We start from the raw sequence: 26,138 nt of genomic DNA, 5'->3' as shown, positions 1-26,138 counted from the left end.
TGTAATGAATCATTTCTTATAAACACACAAATACACATTTTTCCATATTAAATCTTTCTTGAATACTCAACATGAACAGGACCGTTTTTTGTAAATGTTATTTAAAATGTTTATACACATTACTGTAGTATATACTTAATTGTTCACAAACTTACCCAAAAATGACATTTACATCCAGTTTTTTAAACTTCAAACAAGGTCTGTGCACAGAACAAACAATATATACAAATAAAATAGAGCTTCTTGGGTTTATCTGTTTAGATTTCAAGCTGGTTGCCAGCTGGTCCCCAGTTCAAGTGCATACAGTTCCTGCAAATACAAGTGATGCATTGTGGGTAGTCTCTATTTCCCGTATGTCACACTTGTGTACAATATGAACTCTCCAGCCCAGAAAAAGTGCAAACAGTGTGCCTCTGTGGTACCAGACCAGACACTATCACCTCTCTCACAAAGAACAGCCAGCCATATACTTTCCTAGAAAGTGACAGGAGAATATTATTACTACATCTATTGAAAAAATGTGACAATATGTCAACTTACTTATAATACTAATACTTTTTCCAAAACATTTGAAGATTAAGTTATTTTAAAATATATTTATATATTCCAAAGAGCCAGTAAACAAGGATGAAAGAACCGGGTCTTACCAGTGGCAAATCGCTTCTTCACCAGGGACATGCGGTATCGACTGCCCACTAACTCCACATTCATGCCTGAGAGAGAAGCCCCAGATCCCACAAACTGTACAGCCAGACTTGGTGGAGGACCACGGGGCACCTCAAGGCACTGCCAACTGGCACACAATGTGCCAGACCCTGAGAACCATAAACATACGCACAAAGCTGTTCATCTCCCTCACACTACAATTTACTTTAACATGTTTGTGGTCTCAGAGACCCATTTGATGTGTGTAAAAAGTTGAAATAATCTCTCATTGTCCTCTTAAATTCTTTGGTCCCCTGATCAAATTAAATGCCTTTAAATATAAGATGTGGTCGTAAAAGTAGACATGATAGAGGAAAGTTTGTGTTATGAAGTTATGGAAGGAATGCTAAACATTATTCTTATATTTCATAAAATATGCATTTGGTTCCAAAATTCCCTAATTCTGTTTGCTTGTCTCTGATCAGATTATATGTATTTGCTTCTTGGCCTTTTGTTCTTACAACTCCTCCTCCACCCACTTCCACTGAAAATTTCTTCAAGATTGTGTCAATACAGCAATCTAAAACTAGTTAAGATGCTCTAGCGGTAAGCAATGTTATTATAATGAAAGTATGGTGTGTTACATTATGGCAACGTATGGCAAGTTACGTTACAGCAACGTATGGATGCAACGCTAAAGCAATGTATGGAATGCAATGTTATGGCAACGTATGGTATGTTATGTTAAGGCAATGTATGGAATGCAACGTTAAGGCAATATGGATTGCAACATTACGGCAACGTATGGAATGCAACGTTACAGCAATGTATAATCTGTTACATTAAGGCAACGTATGGTATGTTACATTAGGGCAACATGTGGAATGCAACGTTAGAGCAATGTATGATATGTAATGTTACATTAGGGCAACATATGTTATGTTACGTTAGGGCAATGTATGGAATGCAATGTTAAGGCAACATATGGAATGCAACGTTACAGCATAATCTGTTACGTTAAGGCAACGTATGGCATGTTACATTAGGGCAACATATGGAATGCAACGTTAGAGCAATGTATGATATGTAATGTTACATTAGGGCAACGTATGTTAGTTACGTTAGGGCAACTTATGGAATGCAATGTTAAGGCAACATATGGAATGCAGCGTTACAGCAATGTATAATCTGTTACGTTAAGGCAACGTATGGTACGTTACATTAGGGCAACATATGGAATGCAACGTTAGAGCCATGTATGATACCGGTATGTAATGTTACATTAGGGCAACGTATGTTATGTTACGTTAGGGCAATGTATGGAATGCAATGTTAAGGCAACATATGGAATGCAACGTTACAGCAATGTATAATCTGTTACGTTAAGGCAACGTATGGTACGTTACATTAGGGCAACATATGGAATGCAACGTTAGAGCCATGTATGATATGTAATGTTACATTAGGGCAACGTATGTTAGTTACGTTAGGGCAACTTATGGAATGCAATGTTAAGGCAACATATGGAATGCAACGTTACAGCATAATCTGTTACGTTAAGGCAACGTATGGCATGTTACATTAGGGCAACATATGGAATGCAACGTTAGAGCCATGTATGATATGTAATGTTCAGTGTTGGGAGTAACGCATTACAAAATATAATATATTACAGTAATATATTAGTTTTTGCAGTAACGCAGTAATATAACGCATTACTAATAAAATGTTGGTAATATTTTACTCGTTACAGTCTTAGTAACGCGCACGTTACAACAATGCATTTCAAAAATAGACAGTGTTATTTTTATTTTTTTATTTTTGACCAATGCGCGCGACCAGCATCCACACAGGAAAAATCTGCGGGTAAAATAGGCTGCGTCCCAAACCGCATACTTCCATACTATATAGTAGGCGAAAAGCACTACTTCTCGTACTCTTTGCCTACTATATAGAATGGAAGTAGGCGGTTTGGGACGCAGCGTATGGCCGTTTCCAGGTGCTGTATGCAGCATGTTCATTTTTACTTTAATTTTGTATTTAAAATGCGATTTGAACGCGGTGCGCGTTAAATATAGACGCGTTTCTTAAAGAGCCGAATCTGGGAAGTCCGCGGCCGTATAAGCATTGACTAAAGTGGTCGCAATCAGGTCCGGTAGCGTCGCACACGCATAATACTGCGAATGAGAGCACTAAGTAAAAGCAACAGAAAGTTTCTATCGGTCTCCCATGCTGCTTGAACCTCAGAAGTAAAGAGACTTTTAGAAATCTTGCCAGTAAAATCCATTTCACCACACCAGCAATGACAAGGTAAGCTAACGTTGCTATGGTTACAGTCCATATACATAATAGATTGCTAGGCTATTCCTATGCTATCTACAGTTTTATTACAAACAGCAACATAAACTACAACATAAAATTAATGTAGACTTAAACATGGTTATTTAAATAGTACATTTAAACATCACTGTTTAAAGTTTTTACCAGCCTTTGTATGGGAGCCTATATTCATTGTTTGGCAAAAAGCAGTGTTCCTCTGTTTGTCTATGTTTTATATGTTAGTCTACATGTAATCCTTATATTGTACTGAAATGAGCTGTATTCCTTGAGGCCTGATCCTCCAATAGCACTTTTTGATAAGTTGTGTCAACCCAGTGCATGCCAGGTTTGTGCTGTGAATCTGAATCAAAAGTGAAGAATAGAAATGAAAAGAGGTTGCGTGTCTTGCCATGTTATTAGTCTATAGGTTGCATTATAGTGGGCTCTAGCTCTATTGTGTTTGGTATGTCTACCATCATTTACCAGACTTTTACCAGATCATTTGTCCATGTTTATGATTCTGACAGTGATTGTTACTGTATTTTGCCATAAGTCTTCACAGTGCCTATTCAAAGCTCGAGGGCCAACACATAACTTCTAGATTTATAAGCATCGATAAACTACATTTTAGTATTTTATATTTTATATGCCACGTCATGCTTCTGTTATTTTGATGAAAGTAACTCAAAAGTAACGCAAAAGTAGTGTAACTCATTACAGTTCAGAGACAGTAATATTGTAATGTAACTAATTACTTTCAAATGACAGTAATTTGTAATATATAATGTATTACGCTTTGGAAGTAACTTGCCCAACACTGGTAATGTTACATTAGGGCAACGTATGTTATATTACGTTAGGGCAACGTATGGAATGCAATGTTAAGGCAACATATGGAATGCAACGTTACAGCAATGTATAATCTGTTACGTTAAGGCAACGTATGGTATGTTACATTAGGGCAACATATGTAATGCAACGTTACAGCAATGTATCATATGTTACATTAGGGCGGGTGTAGGCAAGTTCGGTCCTACAGAGCCACAGTCCTGCAGAGTTTAGTTCCAACCCTAATCAAACACACCTGAACAAGCTAATCACTGTCTTTAGGATTTAGACAGCAGGTTAGATTATCAGTGCTTAGGCTAAAATATGCAGGACTGCGGCTCTCTAGGACCGAACTTGCCTACCCCTGCATTAGGGCAACGTATGGAATGCAATGTTAGGGCAACGTATGGAATGCTATGTTAGGTCAACATATGGAATGCGATGTTATGTCAAAGTATGGAATGCAACGTCAGAGCAACGCATGATATGTTACGGTAGGGCAACGTTTGGAATGCAACGTCAACATATGGAATGCAATGTTAGGACAACGTATTATATGTTACGTTAGCACAATGTATGGAATGCGAGCAAGAGAGAGAGGTAAAAAGAAACGTGGTGATGGTAATGACCTTTGCTGTGATTGGTCGGGCAGAGGCTGGGTAATTTCCATAAGAGTCGTCTTTCCTCTGCGTTCCTATAAAACAAAAGAGATCAGTAAGTGCCTCTTTATTACTTTACATTTCTCACCAGTTTTCTTCCTCTTTCATGAATACCAACCCATACAATTTTTTTCATATTATTTTTGTAATTCATCCATACCACACTCTCTATGCACATGGTTTCTTACCAGGATGCAGGTGGCTGGCACTGCAGGTCGGTGGCAGTGTGATCGAGGGGTAGCAGCACTTGTACGGAGGTCAGTTGTGTGGCAGGGGCGGTTGCTGGGCAGCAGTGGTAATCGAGAGAGACGCGCGTCACTGTGCCGCTCCGCTGACACTCAGCTGACAGCAGCAGGGGAGCACGAGCCGGATCCTGAGATGATGCCTGCAAGAAGATCATATAACATAAAGCATAATAAACTACTATCTACACTACACTACACAACTAATAATACACTAATATCAAGAAAGGTAGTTAAAAAGCATCAGTGTGACACTTTCGTGTTTCTTGAGTGGTTACAGCAGTTCAATGATTATAAATGAATAGATTATAAACAGTTCAGTGCACGTAAAGGAACACATGATATAAAGATAAAGAAGAGGTCGGAAATAAAGAAAATGTTTAGCCTCACATCATTGTAAACCTCTACGACTTTATAAAATAAATGTCTTATATATGTTTTGTCGGAGCCGTCCCTTTAAGAGTGGCATTGCCTTTAAAAATATAATTTGCAGGTCAAATTGCAATTCAAGCATTATTAAGGTTTGTGGTGACTGACCTGGTATTTGACCAAAGCCACGTTGTAATAAGAGGCCTGTGGGTTGTGCTCTGCCTCTCTCTGCAGATGAAGTGTTAAGGCCTGCATGTTGAACCAGAAATCTTTAGAGTCTGGGTCACTCTGTGATGGGTCACTGCAGGTATAAAGACACAAATAAACTTAAAGGAGTATGCAAGCATATCTGGCATAACTTATTTTTTGCATGTGCACACCCCTTTTAAATCACTGTGTGATTTATTGACATGAAATGGGGCATCATACCTGTAGAGTAACTTTTGATTGGGTAAGAGATGGTCCACTCGAGAGATGTTGACCAGTCTGAAGCTAAGCACCGGTGGATTAGGGTTGGCATTGAGAATGCGGGTGATTCCAGCAGGAAACGACATGGTGAGGTCACCGGTGATCTTAACTAGACAACTGAAACATACAGAGACAAATGGTTGGGTTTTACTAATAACAATGTAAGCGGAAAAGTGTGGTGAAGGGCTTTGTCCTCCAGATGGGGTGAAAGAACCAAAGGAATTTTTGGTGATCCACAGTCAGTACTAAACACAAGTGTAAACATGTTTTTAACTTTTTAACACGCTGTAACACTCTAAACTATTTACTGATGTATGTATTGATAAGCGCTTTACTTTGAAATCAGATTACAGGCGGTCACAGGAGATGCATTTGAAACATTATGGTGTTTAATGAAGCTAAGGCTACATTTACATGACAGCGATATAGTAATAACTAAGAGTTTTTTCTTTGCTTTTTCAAAAATAACTATTCATAAACATGACAACACTATCAAAAAAAGGTTCGTTTACACAGAAGAAGATTAAAAAGGATGTAATATGTGTGCCAGGCCAGTAAATGGTGATAATACAAACAATCAAGACGGCGAAAGCATTGAGTTTATTACTAAAAGTGACCCTGGACAATAAAACAAGGCAAATTTTGTTGTCGTTTTCAAAAACGTGGACCCATCATTCAAAGTTAGCCTTTTCAGGACTTCAAAACAGAGCCAACAACCTAAGACTGACCGGTTGTGTTCTCCTCCTTTGAAGTAAGCATTGATGTATTCTGTGATGGCTGCAGCTACAGGCCATGACTCCTGAGTGCTCAGAGAAATGGGACTGGGTCCACGAGACAAACCTGGAGGGTCATGCATGCAAAATCATTCAAATGTACATTAGATTAGCATTATAACATTCAAGTTCTAGAGACATGGTCTTTATTTGCGGGTTGTTACAATGTGGGTGTTTAAGGTGTCAGGGTCACCTCGGGCTGGGCTGGGAACACGATTCTGCACTCCCCACTCGCTAGGGCTGGAAGATGATGAAGAGGTGAGGGGAGGGCTGGGCGCTGGCAGTGGAGATGAGCATAGTGATCTAGACTAAAACACACAGGTCAGAGGTCAAAGTTGTGGTACCACTCACATGCAATGTGACATCTTATTCTATATCTATTTTACATTAATTTACTGTGTATAATACATGCATTGTGCTGATTTTTATATTTGAGCATCATAATGGCATATTTAAAAGTTTTACCTGTCAACAGTAATTTCTAAAAAAATTAGTAAATGCTCTAAAACAGCTTGAATGTAACTACACCCTTGCCTCATTGAGTATACACAGATCTATGAATATGTAAATTAGATAGCAAATTCTACTCAATCTCACAGCTCAGACCATAGCAAATTAGTCCTCGCCTCCACTCTTTCACACCACCTCGGACCATTGATATATATGTTAATAAATACCACATTCGGCAGTTTCAGACACATAAGCTCAGATTAATAATATTCCTCGGGTTGCTTCGAAAATTATTGGTTGTGATCTTCCCTCTATTGATGAGATTTATGTTTCACGTTTGGAGAAAAAGGGATTAATGATCCTGAAAGATCCCCTACATCCAGCTAGTCACCTCCTTAGGCCTCTTCCTTCAGGTAGACGCCTTAGAGCAATAAAAACTAAGACTACACGTTTTTTGAATAGTACCTATTGTAGGATTGTTCATGCTCTCAACTCTTCTGCAACTGTATTTCATTCCTTATAATTGTTTAGAAATATACAGTTGTATATGTATGTGTATGTAACAATGTATTTCAATGTATTTAAATGTTTGACACTATTGTGGATGAGCTCACCAAGAAAATTCCAAGGAATAAATCTTTGGCAATAAATAAATAAATACAAATACAAATAACTGCTAAGTTTGGTTTTACACAATGCATAAGTAAAGTGCCCATGGCTTGCTTTACAACACCACATAAAACACCACATAGACATTTAAACAACAATAAAAAACAGATTTTCTTTCAATAGAGACTACGTGTAATATTTTGATATGGATGCAAAATTAGTTTGGGAAAATGCTTTGAAATTTTTCAAAAACTTAACAATATACTGGGAGCAAATTTCCTACCTTGTTGGGTTGTTTGTGGATGAAAACAGCTCCTAAATTAAACAGCTGTAAAACTTTATCAGGTTAAATTTTTGTTCAATATTTTTGCATATATTGTGAATCAATCTCAGTACTGATCAAACCATTGCCTTTAATGCATTTTTAGTTTTTATGCAACATCAGATTAAATTTTTTCTCCCTCATTTGCTGTTCGTGTCTGTTTTTGCCCCATTGACTTCCATTAAAACGTCATTTTTTGATTGCAAAGCCATGACATCATATTATCATGCATTCTTGATTTTTGGTGCAAAGAGGTAAAATTTGTCATTTTTACTGGTAGTTTCGAAAAAAAATATTCATCTGATACTTTCTACAGCCGTTTAAGTTTAATTTAGTGGATGTTTTCACCTACAAACCACCCGAAAGGGTAGTGAATTTCCCACCAAATCAGTGACATCACTAAGAACTTGGCAATCAAAGAATTAAAATCATGGAAATTTTGTTAACATTTGGTAGTTTTGAAAAAATATTCATCTGATACTTTCTACAGCCGTTAAGGTTTAATTTAGTGGATGTTTTCATCTACGAACCACCCGAAAGGGTAGTGAATCCCCCCAAATCAGTGACATCAATAAGAACTTGGCAATTAAAGAGTTAAAATCATGGAAATTTTGTTAACATTTAGTAGTTTTGAAAAAAATATTCATCTGATACTTTCTACAGCCGTTTAAGTTTAATTTAGTGGATGTTTTCACCTACGAACCACCCGAAAGGGTAGTGAATCCCCCCAAATCAGTGACATCACTAAGAACTTGGCAATTAAAGAGTTAAAATCATGGAGATTTTGGTTAAAATTTGGTAGTAGTTTTGAAAAAATATTCATCTGATACATTTTACAGCCGTTTATGTTTAATTTAGTGGATGTTTTCATCTACGAACCACCCGAAAGGGTAGTGAATCCCCCCAAATCAGTGACATCAATAAGAACTTGGCAATTAAAGAGTTAAAATCATGGAAATTTTGTTAACATTTGGTAGTTTTGAAAAAATATTCATCTGATACTTTCTACAGCCGTTTAAGTTTAATTTAGTGGATGTTTTCACCTACAAACCACCCGAAAGGGTAGTGAATTTCCCACCAAATCAGTGACATCACTAAGAACTTGGCAATCAAAGAGTTAAAATCATGGAAATTTTGTTAACATTTGGTAGTTTTGAAAAAATATTCATCTGATACTTTCTACAGCCGTTAAGGTTTAATTTAGTGGATGTTTTCATCTACGAACCACCCGAAAGGGTAGTGAATCCCCCCAAATCAGTGACATCACTAAGAACTTGGCAATTAAAGAGTTCAAATCATGGAGATTTTGGTTAAAATTTGGTAGTAGTTTTGAAAAAATATTCATCTGATACTTTCTACAGCCGTTTAAGTTTAATTTAGTGGATGTTTTCACCTACGAACCACCCGAAAGGGTAGTGAATCCCCCCAAATCAGTGACATCACTAAGAACTTGGCAATTAAAGAGTTCAAATCATGGAGATTTTGGTTAAAATTTGGTAGTAGTTTTGAAAAAATATTCATCTGATACATTTTACAGCCGTTTATGTTTAATTTAGTGGATGTTTTCATCCACGACCAACCTAATAGTGTAGTGAATTTGAACAACCCACAAGGGTTAAAATAAAACAACAAAAATCAGACCCATGTTGATAATCAACTACCCACTTAAAACAAATGCATCTTCTGTGGCTGAAATCCCTAAAAAAGTGTTGGTTCTGTCTCTTGTAATAATATTTGTAACCTCCAAGTGTAAAGCAATTAAAGTGCATCAAGTGAGATCTTAATAGTGCTGTTAATGTAGAACTATAGTCAAGGGAGCAATTTCAGAAACCACATCTCATAAAACAAGAGTGAAACAAAGAGTCTGTCGGTTGAGGGAATGGTTTATGAGGTTTTAAAGACATTTGAGTGTTGCTAGTGGGACCGATGGTGTATTGAGGTCTGTGGAACATTTACCCGCTCACAGCCACTGAGTCTGCCTGGGGAGCGCTTGGACCGAACCGACCGGGGCGGAGCTAAGACCACATGCTCAGTGCTTTCCTGCCTGAAACCATGCTGGGAGACTAAGAAAGTGAGAGAGAGAAAGAGAGAGACAGGGAGAGACAGAGAAAGAGAGATCAAAACCATAAACCTATAACCTTTATGTTGCTAATCTGCATTGCAATTGGCCCTTACAAAACCCACATCAGTCAACCAATAGTTAATACTGTACCTGGTTGTGCGTTAATGTCCAGGCAGTTCTGGTCCTTGTCTGTAGAGAAGCAGAGGTCCTCTTGTGGCCCAGAATGCCGTGTGAGTGGCGGTCCGTTCCTTCGAGGTTCATCGTTAAAAGATCTCTGTCTTCTGGACACTTGTGTAGCAGTGCTGTTATTGGGAGTTCCCTCACTAAAGGGGTTATGCACAGAGTTCCAATGTACCAGTTCTTTCTTTGGGGCGGGGTTAGGACTGGGCGTCTGCCTATTTCCATTGACCCTGCTTTGTGCAGCAACCTGCGCTGCTAACGATGATTGGTGCGTCGGACTGCCAACCATAGTAATAGCGAACGGATCTTCAGGGGACTCTGGAGGCGGGACACTATGATCTTTTCTCCTGTCTCTGTCCTTGCGACTGGATGATGAAGATGGTGGAGGAAGGGTCTTAGTGTTACTCAGAGAGACGGAAAAGGGGTCAACACCTCTGCCGTCCCTGGCGGGCCGAGGTGGAGGCGGAGCCCAGGCATCAGGTGGAGGCGTGCTGTCCTTGGGGGCCGACCGCTCGAAGGCAGCTAGAAAGGGGTCTTCGGGAGGGATGTGTTTGCAACTCCATACTGAGGGTTCTAGGTCTGAAGATGCCAGGCTGTGGGAGAAGGCCGGGAAGCTGAAGGTGGTGGCCTCGATGTCAGGTGGGGCACGAGGAGAGCGTAGGTTGGAAGGCCAGGCGTTGTTCAGGTCGTCTTGCGGTAGAGGTGAGCGGCCGGGCGAGGGGTCGTGGAAGGCAGCTAAGAAGGGGTCTGAAGTTCGACTAAAGTTTGCAGAGTCTTTAGATGGAGCTGGGGGCCAGGCTGCCCAACCAGGCTCTGGGGACACATCGAGGGGCTGATGGGAAGGTGAATCCAACCCAGAATCCTCCACATTATCAGGAGACGATGAATCAGAAGAGAATGCAGCATCTAGCAAAAAATAAACAAGTGCTCAAAACATAAATTTTTAGAAAAGAAAATATCTGATGTGGATAAAAGACGGCAAAAACATAATTAATCTTTCACTCGGCCCTTTAATCCATCATCGAATAATTTATGCTGTAGTGCCCACACAAATGATCCAGCAAGTCAATTCATTTTAAGAATATGGCAATGCAACACTAGGGCTGGTTTGAAGCTTTTAATGATCTGTCTACAGGAGAATAGCTTGTTTAGTCGATTCTCATCTATCGTTGTAATAAGGCTGGGGGTGGTGTGGGGAGAGAGGATTTACATTCAGATGCAGCAAAGGCGTTCTGGAGTTGCTCTCTGCCAGCAAAACTGTGAGATTTAAAGGCGGACTCCAGAGGAGGTCCAAACAGAGCATCAGAACCGGGTGCTGCCGAGCTCAACCTGCACAAACGGAGTGGGAAAACAATACAGTGAATGGAAAAACATGGCACTAGAAGTGAGAATGCTGTGCAGTCAGAGCATACCTGTTGTTTAAAGAGCCCCTATTTTCTGTTTCATGATTTCTTTTGGTGTGTAAGTGTGTGTTTTTACATCATGTTAATGATTTGCAAATATAGATATCCTAAAGTCTACGAAGACGCAAGTTATGGTCTCCAACTAAAATCTCTGTTCTTGGACTACAATGAATGCAAGGATATAGGCAACAGTTTACTTCCGCAGCGAGTTCATCTGGACTCGATGCACATTATCATAATTTCTCCCATTTCTGACTCACATCCTGTAAGTAGCCTATGTTTTCAAAAAATGTACAGTTTTGGAATACATTCAGCTGATCTCCCGTTCTGACGTTAGCATTTTTTGCATAGCTTAGCACAATCCATTGAATGTGATTAGACCATTAGCATTGCACTCAAAAATAACCAAAAAGTTTAGATATTTTTTCTATTTAAAACTTGACTCTACTGTAGTTACATTGTGTACTAAGACCGACAGAAAATTTTAAGTTGCGATTTTCTATGCCGATATGGCTAGGAACTATACTCTCATTCTGGCGTAATAATCAAGGACTTTGCTGCTGTAACATGTCTGCAGGAGGCGCAATGATATTACGCAGCATCTGAAAATAGTCCCCTGCTATTAAAAAAAGTAACCAAGGGGATATTTTCAGGCAGTGCATAATATCACTACGCCTTTTGCAGCCATGTTACAGCAGTTAAGTCCTTGATTATTACGCCAGTTTGAGAGTATAGTTCCTAGCCATATAGGCCTAGAAAATCACAACTTTTAATTTTCCTTCAGTCTTAGTACACGATGTAACTACAGAAGAGTCAAGGTTTAAATAGGAAAAATATTAAAAATCTTTAAATATTTTTTTAGCGCAAGGCTACGGTCTAATCAGATTCAATATATTATGCTAAGCTATGCTAAAAATGCTACAGCCAAACCCGGAGATCAGCTGAATGGATTCCAAAACTGTAAAAATCAAATGTTTAACTTTAGTGGAGCTGGAAAATAAAAAAAGCGGAGTGTCCCTTTAAGCCGCACTGGCAAGTTGATCGATCAGCTTGGTCATCTGCATTTTCTAGATCAGATTCGGCCTCATATTGATAAGGTATTAACGACAATATTATCTCCTGTTGGGAGCTGATCTTCCAAATATGGTAAGGAGCGTCACATTTCTGCCAGACCCTTGAAGTATTCGGCCAATCACAACGCACTGGATAGCTGGCCAATCGGAACACAACAAGCTTTTTAAAACAATGAGCTTTGTAGAAATCGACGCGTTTCAGAAAGGCGGAGCATAGAGGACAATAATGTACGTTAATGTGAAAAATAATGTGCTTTTAACCATAAACTACACAGACATCTATCTAGCAACATAATAGGGGCTCTTTAATTGTGTTTGCGATTTAGCTTGCTTTTGAAAGTGGCATATATATTACACTCTTCACCTTGAAATTTGCCTTTTTGCATGTGAAGGAAAGTAATCATGCTGTGTGAGAAATTGCCTCTATACCTGTTGTGATCTGGACTAGATGTGGACCTGCGCAGACCTTCCTGTTCTCCATCTGCAAACCAACACAGCATTACAATACCACACAATTATACATCCAGGTATCAGTGGTGATACTTTATGATTGTCCTTTGCACGGTTTGAACCTTTAATCTTTTGGTTACACAACCAGATTTTTAACAATTAAACTATAGCATTACCATGGCTAAATAAACATATGATATGTAATCAGATATTGTGACCCAGTCTGAACCCAGATAAAGTCATTTTTATCAATTTACTGCTTTCAACATAAAATCATCATCATCTTACATAATGTAAAGAACACTGTGAAAATATAATCTTTAATATTGGCTGAGTGAGGCCATGTCAGATTGTAAATAAAGTGAAATGAATGAGTGAAATCAAACTTTAATGCTCCTTATCTAAAACATTATTAGATAAAGAGACTTTACCTTGGATTTCACAGACAAGATCATATATATATAATTAAAGCACCTACTTTCAAACTAAATCACTTTATCTAATAAATGCCATAAGGCACGCTTAAGTCCCAAAACCAAAACAACCAGAATTTTCATCAAATCCCACACACTCGCCAAACTGTTTACACTTTTGCCAATATTGTAAGGCCTATGATATAAAAATAGAGCCCTGCCTGAAGCTGTAATTACAGCAAACTGCCATTCAGCAGACCTGAGATCAGTATGCCAGTCTAAGGCAATAATGACAGTGGAGTTATGACGTATGACGCGATAGGTCAGCCGGATGGCAGATTGCTGTGATTAAGGCATCAGACGGAGCTTTGTTTGTGAGATAATGCCATCTATTAATGTGGACAGTGGAGAAGATTGGACATTTTGTGTGTGTGAATGTGGCTATTTGAGATGATCACATAAACAATGTATGAACTGAAAAATTTATGATCCATTTGGTAACTGAAGCTGTGTGAAAACAGACATTCAGCGGAGCGCTACCGACCTTTATGAGAAACACTTTCTCCTTCACCTTCAGACCGACCCGCTGAACTGGAGTTTCCTATAGAGGAGTAACAGCACGTGAAAAAAACACACACTTACATACACAATATGGTTTGGAATTGCAAAAGGATGCCCTGCTTCATGCCAAACAGGCCATTATTATTGATCAATTTTGACCCTGGTAAAATCCACGCTGAAGTCTCATAATCTAATTTTAAGATTTGGAGCATCAAAGTTTGATTTCAAATCATTGATTTCACATTAATTTCAATCTTTGACATGGCCTTACTCAGTCCATATTAAATATATCAAGGTTATATTTACACAGAATGGCTTTCACTACCAGGGTCACAATTAACAAAGCTATATTTCAACCAACAGCTCTCATTCAAATTTACTATAAATTCATAAAAGATTCATATAGGGGCGGTTTCCCAGACAGGGCTTATCCTAGGCTCAGTCTAAAATGCAAGTTTGAGCTGCGTTAATTCAAAATCACCTTGTCCTGACTAATTTTAACATATATCGGTGACATTATTTTGTCTCAAGATGCACACATGTATAGTTTTTGTAAGGTATGTATGTAAAAAATCTTAAATGACCTAATATAAATAAGGCCTAGTCCTGGATTAGTCTAATCCCTGTCCAGGAAACCACCCCATAAAGTCTACAATTGAATCATAATAAATCAATCAAGTAATTTAAATTGTTCCCTTATGGCCACAAATGGTGCACCTACTGTATCCGTGAGGTATACAGTACAGAGAAACAGAGCTGGACTTACGTGAGAGCTGTTTCTTAACAGACGCCTGTTTGATGGAGAGAATAAAATGCAATTTCAGTCGAGCTAGCATGAATGGGCCAATAAAAAACCATTACAAATTCCCCTTACTGTTCTATTAGGGGGAAGAGTCAATGCTCCCACCGTGGCCTTAAGCTCCAGTTCATTGGCTGCTGAGTTGCTACGGCTACTGGTGGCAACTGGTCGGATTTGAATGTGAAATTTCTTGGGTTCCTCGTCATCAAAGTCCGAGTCACTGGAGTAAAAATTGCCATCCTTGTTCTCAGCAGCACAACGTAGAGAGCAACGAAGTCAAGGAGCAATTTATGACACAAAACATACAAGGTATACAGATCAGTGTTGGGATAGTTACTTTAAAAATATATTATTTTTTTATTATTATATTACGGTTTTATCGGACGCACGTGTGGTGACGCGATTACGCGTATGGTCCGAACTTTACTTGCGGTTTCAGGTTTTTTAATGGTCTGACTAGTTGCTAAACTGAACTTTTAAACAAATACCTCGTCTAAAATAACAAATGTTTTGGTTTCCTAGGTAATCTACATGTTGTTTATTTAGCTTGTTATATTAATAAACTACGTTTAAGATACTTTGTTGTTATTTATTCTTAGCAGAGTTTACCGGAAGTTACATGTGGACCACAAAAGCTGGTTGTTTATGTTGTTACCGCTGAAACTGTCTATGCTCATTACTAGTTACTCCTTTCAAAAGTAATATTACTTTACTTATTACTCCATCAGCCAACAATAATTAGTTACACTACTAGTTACATAACTTTTCCATTACACCCCCCAAAAATATTAGAGCTGTCAAAAGATTAATCGTGATTAATCGCATACAAAATAAAAGTTTGTTTTTACATTATATATGTGTGTGCACTGGGTGTAAATATTTTGTATACATTCATGTATTTATTGAAGAAACATTTACATAAATATATATATATATATATATATATATATATATATATATATATATATATTTTTTTTTTTTTATTAATTTATGTATTATATATTTAGCTTTTGATATATTTAAAAATATATTATATAAATAAAAAATATACATAATATTTTTTTTATTTATACATGTATGTGTGTATTTATATATACATAATAATTATACACAATACACAAAAATATATTATGCAAAACACAAACTTTTAGTATGCAATTAATCGCGATTAATCTTTTGTAATTATATAATTTTTGCAGTCTGTGAATCCATGAAAGCACAATAAATTGTTGTTTAGCCATTTTAGGGCTACAGTCATCATCCACTGTCTCATCTTTGGTGAGGGTTTTAAATTTGTGTGCTGTCATAAAAGGTGTTTCAAGAGATTTTGAGTGAGTTGATTGCAGTAGACAGTTATAATATAAAGTTATAAAGTTATAATACCTATACTGTACACAATTTACATGTGACATTGATGTTTTTGTTATTCTTTATTCCAACACTGGTTGTACAGACACACAAATGAAATGAAATACAAACACTCTCTCTCGTACAGACACAGCTGTTGGAGAAGTGCAAAAATATCTATCCTATTTAAAGGCATAGAAGTTTCACATCCTGAAACAGAACTGATGGGGAACTTTAAATTCATAGGAATCTAAAAAAAAAAAGGGACTTGATCTTTATCAGAAGGTTGTTTAGGAGAAATAGTTTATGGGAAATTGAATTGGCACTGGACAGTACTACAATTGTCCATTTCACATCCCTACAGTATCGGCTTACTTAATTGAAATAAAACAAAACATATAGACTGTTTTATCGGACGCACATGCGGTGAGGCGATTGCGCTTCTGGTCAGAACTTCACTTCCGGTTTCTGTGTGTTTATTGGTCTGACTAGTTTCTAAACTGAACTCAATGTTTTGGTTTTCTAGGTAATCTACTTGTTGTTTATTTTGCTTGTTGTTATATAAATAAACTACTTTAAAAGGACTTTATTGTTATTTACTCTTAGCGAAGTTTACCGGAAGTTACGTGTTTTCCACGAAAGCCGCTTGTTTATTTTGTTACTGCTGAACCAGTCAGAGCCTACTTCAAATCACAAAAACACACACACATGCTCTTAATGCATTAATAAATGGATTTCCTGAAGGATATCATTTTGGTTGATGTCTGCACGTATGACAAATCCTTCGTCGTCCACTTCGAGGGGCGAGTTCTGCACACAATCACAAACAGACACCACGACTCACAACATGAATTAAAAAAAAACATTTAAAGAGACATGAAACTTTACAACTATGGTGAATCTGTACAGTTCAGTGATCTCATAAACACACTAATCCTGTTTCCATGACTCATGAGATCAGTGTTGATGTTGGAAGAAAGCATCAGTGGATGTCTGACAGAAAACAACACAGTCTCACATAAAAGCTCTTAACAGTGTTTATGAAGGATCTGTGGCAGCCGGTGGGCTATCACACGCTCTATTAAATACTAGGAGTGACGGCAAGGTTAAATATAGCCTAATGAGGTAACCAGACTCTGACAAACACATTACTTACACACACACACGCATTTGTATAGAAATTAGACCTTTTAGTTTACCAAACAAATACACAAACCTGATTTAAACCGTTTATTGGGGTCTGATTATGGCTTTAGGGAAAAATAGTTAAAACTTTGGTGACATCCCTAAAGTTAATTTTATTTGTGTTTCACCGTATAGTCATGATGATTTTCTTTATTTAAACACAACAGAAGTTATTTTTGGCATGGTGTGTCCTCTTTTAGCCAAGTAGCGTGTAAACAACAGCACTCCAGATACATATCGCAACAGCGATTTAGGAGACCAGAGTTTAAGTTCATGGTCCCTTCCCAATCCTTCTGCCATTTCTCCTCCCCACTGTTTCCTGTGCTTCTGTACAGTCCTCTCAAAAACCCGAAAATATAACTAAAGCGTAAACAGAGTATGTTTGTGTGTTATAACTCACAAGAGCATCTGCCACAGCTGAATCCCTGGAGGACAAAAAGGGAACAGGTATGAAAACTCAAACAGGAAAACCAGATACTGATCAACCACTACTACAGGTATATGCCTATGAAAGTTACAGCTCTCTAAAACATTACATGTGTTGTGTTGCAAGCATGACTCACGCAGAATCAGGCTCCTTGTCTTTCTTTCCCAATCCAGGAATCCTAAAGGCTTTAGCACGACTCTTTTTATTGTTCTCGGGCACCAGTGAAGACAGATACTCCTCGAACCCTACGGGACCTTACATACCCAAACACACACAGGTTTGTTCAGCTATATTGGTACATGCCATCTTACATGCCAGAAACACAATACAAAGTCAATTGCTGATTTTTAATTCATTTAATCATTCTGCATCAACTTTTCAGACAGCATACCACAATTTCAGTCCTGGACTGACGTTTATTTACATCTGGGAAACAGGACCATAGAGAAGTTTGTGTGTCTCACCGGGTCTTTCTTTTCCTGTTCCCTTCTGCTCTGTAAACTTCTGGATGAGGTTCTCAACGCCAATGTTCTCCACGTTTTGCTTGAATTCCTCATGGACCTGAAGCAGGAACAGAAACAAGATTTAATCGTGCACAGCTAATCAAGACCACATCAACCAGAAACCACAGGGGTAATTCAGCTGGACACACAATTTTCAAAACAATTATAGGATGAAAATAGAAAACTGAAGTTGGCTGAAATTATTAAAATCTTTAAGTAGATTTGATTTCAGAGCTTTACCTGGCCAACCTGTACGTGTGTATCTTCAATGGAATGAGAATACGCTTTGATGAGAAACTTCATCTGTCGTAGATGAGCCTCCTCAATGCCCTGAAATTTCTGCAGGTGTGCAATAACAAATACAGAGAGGTTATGCCTTATGATATACTGTAGCAAGAGATATCATAAAACCCATTGTAGATAATGCGTTTTCCTTATAATGAAACACATTTTCATGAATAAATCCATAAGTCCATCAAAGCATTATCAAAAAGAACTGAAAAAGTACCACACCAAACAATATCCCACAAAATCATCCTCTTTAATACTAATTTACACCAATACACTGCAAAAAATGACTTTCTGACTTAGCATTTTTGTATTGTTTTTAGTACAAATATCAAAAAACTCTTAAATCAAGATGTACTTTCTTGAAAGGAAAATTACCTAAGAAAATAAGTCTATATTTAGACAAAAAAAAATACAATTTAAGTAAAATTTTGCTTAAAACAAGCAAAAAATAATAATTCTACCAATGGGGTGAGAAAAACGATCTTGAAACTTTTTTCTTAAACCCTAGATATTTTTGCTTGTATTAAGCACAATTTCACTGTAATTGTATTTTTTTCTGAAAACAAGACAGAAATTAATTAGTATTTTTGTCTTGTTTTCAGTACAAATATCTAAAGATTCTTAAATCAGGATGTGTTCTTGATAAGCAAAATGACCTAAGAAAATAAGTCTAAATTTAGAAAAAAATATATACAATTTAAGTGAAATTGTGCTTAAAACAAGCAAAAAATCTGCCAATGGTGTGAGAAAAAAAATCTTGTAATAAGTAAATTTTTTTCTTAAACACTTAATTCAAGAAAAAAATTGTCACCCTATTGGCAGAAATGTTTGCTTGTTTTAAGCACAATTTCACTTAAATTATATATATTTTTTCCTGAAAACAAGACAAAAATACTGAGTAAGAAAGTCATTTTTTGCAGTGTAGCAAGTACACTGCAAAAATGATTTTCAAGAAAAAATTCTTAGTATTTTTGTCTTGTTTTCAGTAAAAATATCTAAAAATTCTTAAATTAAGATGCTTTTTCTTGATGAGCAAAACGACTTAAGAAAATAAGTCTAGTTTTTAGACCAAAAAAATGTATCTTAAATGTTCAAGATTTTTTTGCTTACCCCATTGGCAGATGTTTTTGCTTGTTTTATGCACAAAATCACTTAAATTAGATATTTTTGGTCTAAAAACTAGACTTATTTTCTTGGGTAATTTTGCTCATCAAGAAAAAGCAAAATTTAAGAATTTTTTGATATTTTTACTGAAAACAAGACAAAAATAATATGAATATTTTTCTTGAAAATATTTTTTTGCAGTTTATCACATAAGTGAATGTAATACTAAGAACTATAATGTAATGTAATGTAATATAACACCATAATCATACCAAGAATTTTATATAATCACAAAGTGCATCTCAAACTCCACATTAGTAACCTTTATTTGGGATATTAATTAATCACTGCCAACTTTGAAACAGAACTGTCATTAGCATTTAATATTGATCAGCCTCTTCAATTTAAAGACTAATGTTGAAGCCATAATTGGGGGATACCACGAACCATCTGCTCCCGGAGTGACGTCAGAACTCATTTTACAGATCCATCCTTTCTTCAGTCTCAAATTATTTATATGTGCTGGTCACCCGGCAGAAATAGACTGCAGGCATGTAATTATTTTGTCACACAGACTCTCAAAGGGTTCTTGTAGCCATGGTTACTTTATCACTGCAATGATTCTGTAAAATTTGATTAATGTGTTGGCCCACCCAACTTATTTTCTTTTTAAAAGATGTTTCAGATGCGGTTTGTGGTCTGCACCAATCACCCCAAAACATCAGTGACCTCTCACTTACCTGTGCTGATTCACACATCTTCTGTTCAAACTCTCCTTTAACACGATTAAACTTCTCAATAGACCCTGCAAAAGATTCAGCCACTTTCTTAGACTTCAGCTCAGCCTAAGAAAGAAGCAAAAAAAAGAGAAAGATGCCAGATGTCAACATGATACAAGAAACCTACAGCTTCAACTTAAAGTTCACACAAAGTGAAATAAACTCCTCTTCAAGTTACTCATCCTCATTTCAAACCTATTTTCATCTGGGGAACAAAAAATAATGTGGTCCTTATTCTTTAATAAAGCATATGGCCATAGATAATCTCATATGATAGCTTTGTCTTAAAAGGGGCAATGACGTGACGTTAATTATTTTGTATCTGTATGGATCAATAAAATGTAAAAGGGTTAAAATTTCAAAATAAATTTGCAGATTACTTGCATACATTTTTTTTTTTTTTTGAGGACCAAGTCTAAAATTTCTGGTTTTATTTCATTCTGAAAGAATATTTGGGGAACAATTGCAACAATGTCAATGTGGTGTAACCGGTCTGTGTCAATTGGTGTAACTAGTATTTTTTAAATTAAAATATAAATATATTCATAAAAAATGTGGAATAAAATATAATCATCTAATTTAGTGTAATATGCTTTTTTACATACATTTTTACATCATTTGTCAAAGATTATTTGGAAAACGAAGCAGTTTTCAGCATATGTCAGGACAAATATTACAAAAACTCATTAAAATGTACATTTAGAAATAACTAATACAATTATATTTTAAAATGATTTTACCATTTGACATTTTCAGGTCCATTCAGTCTAACTTTCATAAAAATGGTGCAAATGTAATTTTTTTATTGCATTAAATCACATAAATACAATATGTGCATTGCAATATACTTGATGCATGCTTTTTAAAACAAGTTTTTTTAAAATATTTTTGAATTTCTCATCTTACCAAACCGTTTTTGTCACTGACCCAAGAACGGATGGAAATGCATTCAAAATAATAAAAGGGTGGCAAATAATGTTTTTTGAGGTCAAATATTCCTTTAATGTTCTCCTCTCTTTCTTCTTTACATTTACATTTATGCATTTTACAAATTAGATTTGATATACAAACACACACACACCTTTTCCAGCTCTTTCTGAGGAGCTCCCTCTTTGCGTAGTCTCTCCAGCTCCATACACTTGCTATGGTAGCCCTCTCTGGCTTTCTGCAGCTGGGCATTCTGCACCTGAACTGACTGCACGGCCTCAAGGGTCCCAATCACCTCCTCCTTAGTCTCCATAAGACAGAAAATAATACAGTGTCAAATGTACATATGGGCAATTGATGCATAACATACACCTTCCATTCGGAAAGTTTCTGAAAGTTTTTTTCGAATACGAATCCAGCTGACATTTCAGAGGTAAGCTATACGTATCACTTCTTTTTATGGACCACACGTCAATCAGTGGGAGAGTGAAAACCAAGGATGTTAAGTTACAGGCACCACTTCACGCAGTGGAATGTTTTGCGTGTGTGTGTTGTTTAACCCTGGATTTCATTAAAAAGTCCCAACCGGGTCATAAGTTAAGTATGGGGTAAGTAAGCCTCCTGTGTTATGTTGGGAATAGGTGCATAAGTGCATGTTATATAAACGACACAAGCATGTAGTGAATCATAAGTTATCCAGTGTGTTGCATGACTCGTGACTCGCTCCTCCCGCAGTTCGTAACTCCTTCCAAATTTTTTTGTACGTTATCAGAAAGAATCGGTTAAGCTAATCTGTCTTTTATAAATTTGATCAAACTAAAAACTCTTCGGAGATATGAAGGATGTAATACTACTCTATAGGTACTTCAGATAAACAGCAGATACGCAGAAACAGCATGTTATGGATGCTTTGAATGTAACTCTACACCATTGCTTTATTTAGTAGATGCGTACCCATGGATATGCAAATTAGTCACTGCCTCCTCAGTAATGTGATTGGTTACAACATGTTTGCGATGTAGAAGCAAGGGCTGTTTAAAAACACGTTTCCGAGACTGTCTTTGCTAAACTAGGGTTTTAAGGGTTTACTGTTGGACGTGGTTTGTTTTAAAGCATATTAAAATGCCACACATACGTATAAGCAGTGTTGGGGGTAACGCATTACAAGGAATGTGCATTACGGATATTATTACTTTCTGAAGTAATGAGTAAAGTAGCGCATTACTTTTTAAATGTACACATTAATATTTGAGTTTTTTTTTTTTTCAAAAAAGTAATGCAAGTTACTTTTTTAGTTTAATTAATTTGATTAAAAAATATATGTACTGAAATTAACTAAACGTAGTCACATTATGCACTCAGTCATAAAAACGCATGCAAGGCCTGAAAGAGATCAAGCCTCAGCCAAGTAAAAGTAACGCAAAAGTAACTAAAAAGTAACGTAGGGAGTAACTTAATATTGTAATGCATTACTTTAAAAAGTAACTTTCCCCAATACTGCGTATAAGCAACTTTAAAAACTTGAGTTTAACGAAAGGGGAACTTCAACGTACAATTTATTTGAATGTACAGAGGATAATATATAATTGAGGTACCAGTCACCATTTTTTTTCCAGAGTATTCCCTTTTTTAATGACCTTTTCGGTTTTTAACTACCGTTTAGAATACTTAAGTTCTGACAGTTCTTTATGTCAGTCCACAGGACCATCAACTTTCAAAAAGTATTTTATGTTAACTTCCCATGTAGAAATCAAAATAAAACACATTAGTACTTGTTAATGCTTGTTACAATAGAGTGAGGAGATTTGAACTAAAATGCATTGTGGTACAGATACAGTGATTGTGTTCACAGGCACTACAACAAACCAATGACAGATCCCACCGCGAGCACTTAAATTACCTTGCGGTGAATTTTGACCTGCTCCTCGTTGTACTTGTTGATGTCACGGATGAGGTCGTTCATCTTCCTCATGAGCTCCAGGTGGCAAAGGGCCAGTTTGTCAGAAGACACACGAAACACGTCCCACATGGGGGCGAATGTGCTGAGGAGCAGAGCAGGTGGTTAGATGCTGAAGTGTGGAAGTGCGTAAGCCGGTCGGATTTGTAACAGCGCAGCAGTATTAGAAAAACAGCAAGCTTCCTCGTCTTTGTACAGCAAGATCTCCACACTTCACCTACATCACAAGGCTAATGTGTCTTTATAAAAACAACCAAAACAACATCTGTATGACAAATATTTCAGAGTAGGTTGCAGTTAAAAACTAAAAGGGTGAATAAAAACTATAAAGTCGGGCGTTACATAGAAATTACTCTCTCTTAGATGTGTGTATGTACTCGTAAACCTGCGAATTTGGCTCTTTTGCATGTAGCAAATACTGTTTTAACAGTGTTATAAACAATGCGTGATTGATAACACATGCTTGTGCAGACAGGAAGTGATGTGAAAAGCGCAGAGGAAAAGCTAACCATAGCAAAGATTTTTCAGGCCAACTGCACACAGTTAAACACAAATACACCCACAAATACAGCCAATCCTTGTGATAGTCTCATCCTGTTGATATCTCTCTAAACTTCACACACTTCAAAACTTTAGGAGAAGTTTTGTTCTCCAGATTACATTAAATCAAACATTTATGCCATTTCTATAAGGTCTAATTTGCTAAACTGGAGCTGTAAAATATCAAAACCATAATATCATGATAACAGCAATGACATCACTTACCCGAGAGGGCTTCCATTGCTAGCCATCTTGGCCAGTTTACTCATTGATTTTGAGTAAGTCTCCTCAATGGATGCCCTTGAATGCAAACACACAGCAGGTGTTAAGTAAGCTAATAAATATGAGACCATCAAAATTGATTTCACTCATTGATTTCATTACATTATGTTGGATGATTTTGACTAGAAAACAGTAACAAAAAAGTGGATCATATGGTCGTTTAAATGTCCCTGTCCTGACTTTACAGTCCCTCCAGAAAAACGTGATTATGCGATCGCATGATTTAACGCATAATCAGCCAAAGTCCGCATATTTATGCGAGAGCCGCACTTTTTCAAATACGCTGCACTTTCGGGCTTGCATGATTTCATAATCCCCACATTTTCGTAGCAAAGATCACATATATCTTAGCAGAAAGTTGAAAATTGCATTTACTTCACACAAGCGCAGCCATGTTCCCTGTTGCCATGGGAACGTTATGAAGTGACGTGATTATGTGACGTAAACATCATTGAAAAGCTGCAAACTGTTTTTGCAGGTTCCGGCCATTTTTGCAAGTTCCCGCAGTTTTATTGCATAAAATTGCATAAATATCCCGCATATTCCATCACATTTTTTTTTAGAAAACGTGCTGCAAGATCAAAGATTTTTGCATGCAACAATCACAAAAAAACTCTTTCTGGAAGGACTGGTCTGCTTTTTGGAAAATAATGTACTTTTGATTATCCTACACTGTAAAACTTATAGCAAATCCTCACTAGTCAAGAAGTTGAAATTAAATGTAAATTCAAGTTGATTAAACAAAGAAATTTAAGTGCAACAAGGTTTTATTTAGTGTAGTGGCTCTGTATAAGTGCCCTTAACTTTAAAAAGACATCTTATATAAAACTTAAGTAAAAAAAAATTTCTACAGCAATGGAAAGTAAATACATAATTTACAGCATGTCTTCAAAGAACAGACACAATATCGTAAGTGGATACAAAATTGATTTATGTAATTTATTGCACACGCTATGCTTTTATCAGGGACTCAATTTTCTCCGCACTCCCCTCCGGGACTTTCCTGGACAGATTTCTAACAAACAAAATACAATTTCATTCTCCAGCCCATGATAAATGTTCCCTGGGTCCAGATGCATTAGAATGGATAGGAGAAACGATGAATGTTGGCAGTAGGCTTGTAGGAGCTGTAAATAGTCTCAAGTCTCTCTGCAGGAGTCTTTATAAGGTTTCATTTTAATTATTCTAATCAAAACTTAAATCCATTTGGAGACCTCCAACAAAACGTACACTACCCACATACACTGTCAGTGGAAGAGTAAAACAAATTTATCATCATTTATTGAACTACTGCATGAAAGTGTCAGTTTGGAAGTCTGCTGAGCAACCTTGCATATGTGAATGTGTGTAGGTGGACAGTGAGCACTTTGTTGCCTGTACTATTTCTCTCAGGTTAGTGTTTTTTAACACTTTTTTTAACACTCTAGTGTTGTGCAGACATCACAGTACTGTGGACAGAGACCAGCGGAATAGGGGAGACTGGGATGATCTTATGAACAAAAAATGAATAGCAATACAACAACATGCAATAAAAAAAAAATTTCACAAATACAAGACAAGCAAGATATAATAATAGAAAGCATAACATTACAGTACAACTAGGTTTGTAATGGATTATAGTTTACATTTATTCATTTAGCTGACGCTTTTATCCAAAGCGACTTACAATTGCTATACATGTCAGAGGTCGCACACCTCTGGAGCACCTAGGGGTTAAGTGTTTTGCTCAGGGAGCAAATGGTGTGTCACAGTGTCCATCACCACCCCACATAGTTGGTCTGTTATCTGTGCAGACACACCCACAATTCAGCATGCATGTGACATGAGGATTAATCTCAAAGTTTATCATTATAGAGTGAAAGACAGTTTAAGTTTCTCTCGGTTTCTTGAAGGTTACTGTGTAGATTTTTAGCGGCATCTAGAGGTGAGATTGTGAATTGCAACCAACGGTTCAATCCACAGCTCACCCCCCCCTTCGAAACGCATAGAGAAGCTAAGGTAACCACCACATCTGAGACAATGTAGTGACGAAACGTGTTTATAGAGCAGTTTGTCTGTTTAGGGCTACTGTAGAAACATGGCGGCACAAAATGGCGACTTCCATGTAAGGGACCCAGTAGATTACGTGGATAAAATGGCTCATTATTATAAGGTAAAAAAACAATACAGTT

At 36.9% G+C, this 26,138-nt stretch overlaps 1 protein-coding gene across 2 annotated transcripts in view; it reads right to left on the bottom strand.

Annotated features, from left to right (window-relative positions):
- Positions 1-5: 5 nt before the first annotated feature.
- The window catches only part of fcho1 (FCH and mu domain containing endocytic adaptor 1), a 47,640-nt gene continuing 21,507 nt past the window's right edge, over positions 6-26,138 (bottom strand). Inside the window, exons 4-27 of one of the 2 annotated variants that reach the window (XM_065246774.2) lie at positions 23,911-23,985; positions 23,089-23,230; positions 21,343-21,495; positions 20,223-20,327; positions 18,328-18,426; positions 18,049-18,145; positions 17,721-17,838; positions 17,558-17,582; positions 16,722-16,782; positions 14,734-14,885; positions 14,593-14,617; positions 13,810-13,866; positions 12,832-12,883; positions 11,137-11,255; positions 9,897-10,832; positions 9,641-9,747; positions 6,497-6,611; positions 6,259-6,370; positions 5,492-5,647; positions 5,231-5,363; positions 4,640-4,836; positions 4,422-4,486; positions 648-815; positions 6-474 (exon numbers count right to left, since the gene is read on the bottom strand). In XM_065246774.2, coding sequence (XP_065102846.1) covers positions 446-474; positions 648-815; positions 4,422-4,486; positions 4,640-4,836; positions 5,231-5,363; positions 5,492-5,647; positions 6,259-6,370; positions 6,497-6,611; positions 9,641-9,747; positions 9,897-10,832; positions 11,137-11,255; positions 12,832-12,883; positions 13,810-13,866; positions 14,593-14,617; positions 14,734-14,885; positions 16,722-16,782; positions 17,558-17,582; positions 17,721-17,838; positions 18,049-18,145; positions 18,328-18,426; positions 20,223-20,327; positions 21,343-21,495; positions 23,089-23,230; positions 23,911-23,985 — 3,298 coding nt within the window. In that variant the 3' untranslated portion in view covers positions 6-445. Of the gene's footprint in view, positions 475-647; positions 816-4,421; positions 4,487-4,639; positions 4,837-5,230; positions 5,364-5,491; positions 5,648-6,258; positions 6,371-6,496; positions 6,612-9,640; positions 9,748-9,896; positions 10,833-11,136; positions 11,256-12,831; positions 12,884-13,809; positions 13,867-14,592; positions 14,618-14,700; positions 14,886-16,721; positions 16,783-17,557; positions 17,583-17,720; positions 17,839-18,048; positions 18,146-18,327; positions 18,427-20,222; positions 20,328-21,342; positions 21,496-23,088; positions 23,231-23,910; positions 23,986-26,138 lie in introns of both variants that reach the window. The other variant, XM_065246772.2, reaches the window with a different exon arrangement.

Source organism: Paramisgurnus dabryanus, chromosome 11 (genome assembly GCF_030506205.2).
Source record: "Paramisgurnus dabryanus chromosome 11, PD_genome_1.1, whole genome shotgun sequence".
NCBI classification, from domain to species: Eukaryota; Metazoa; Chordata; class Actinopteri; order Cypriniformes; family Cobitidae; genus Paramisgurnus; species Paramisgurnus dabryanus.
The sequence above is the reverse complement of the archived record's forward strand: the minus strand, read 5'-3'. Positions and strand labels throughout refer to the sequence as shown.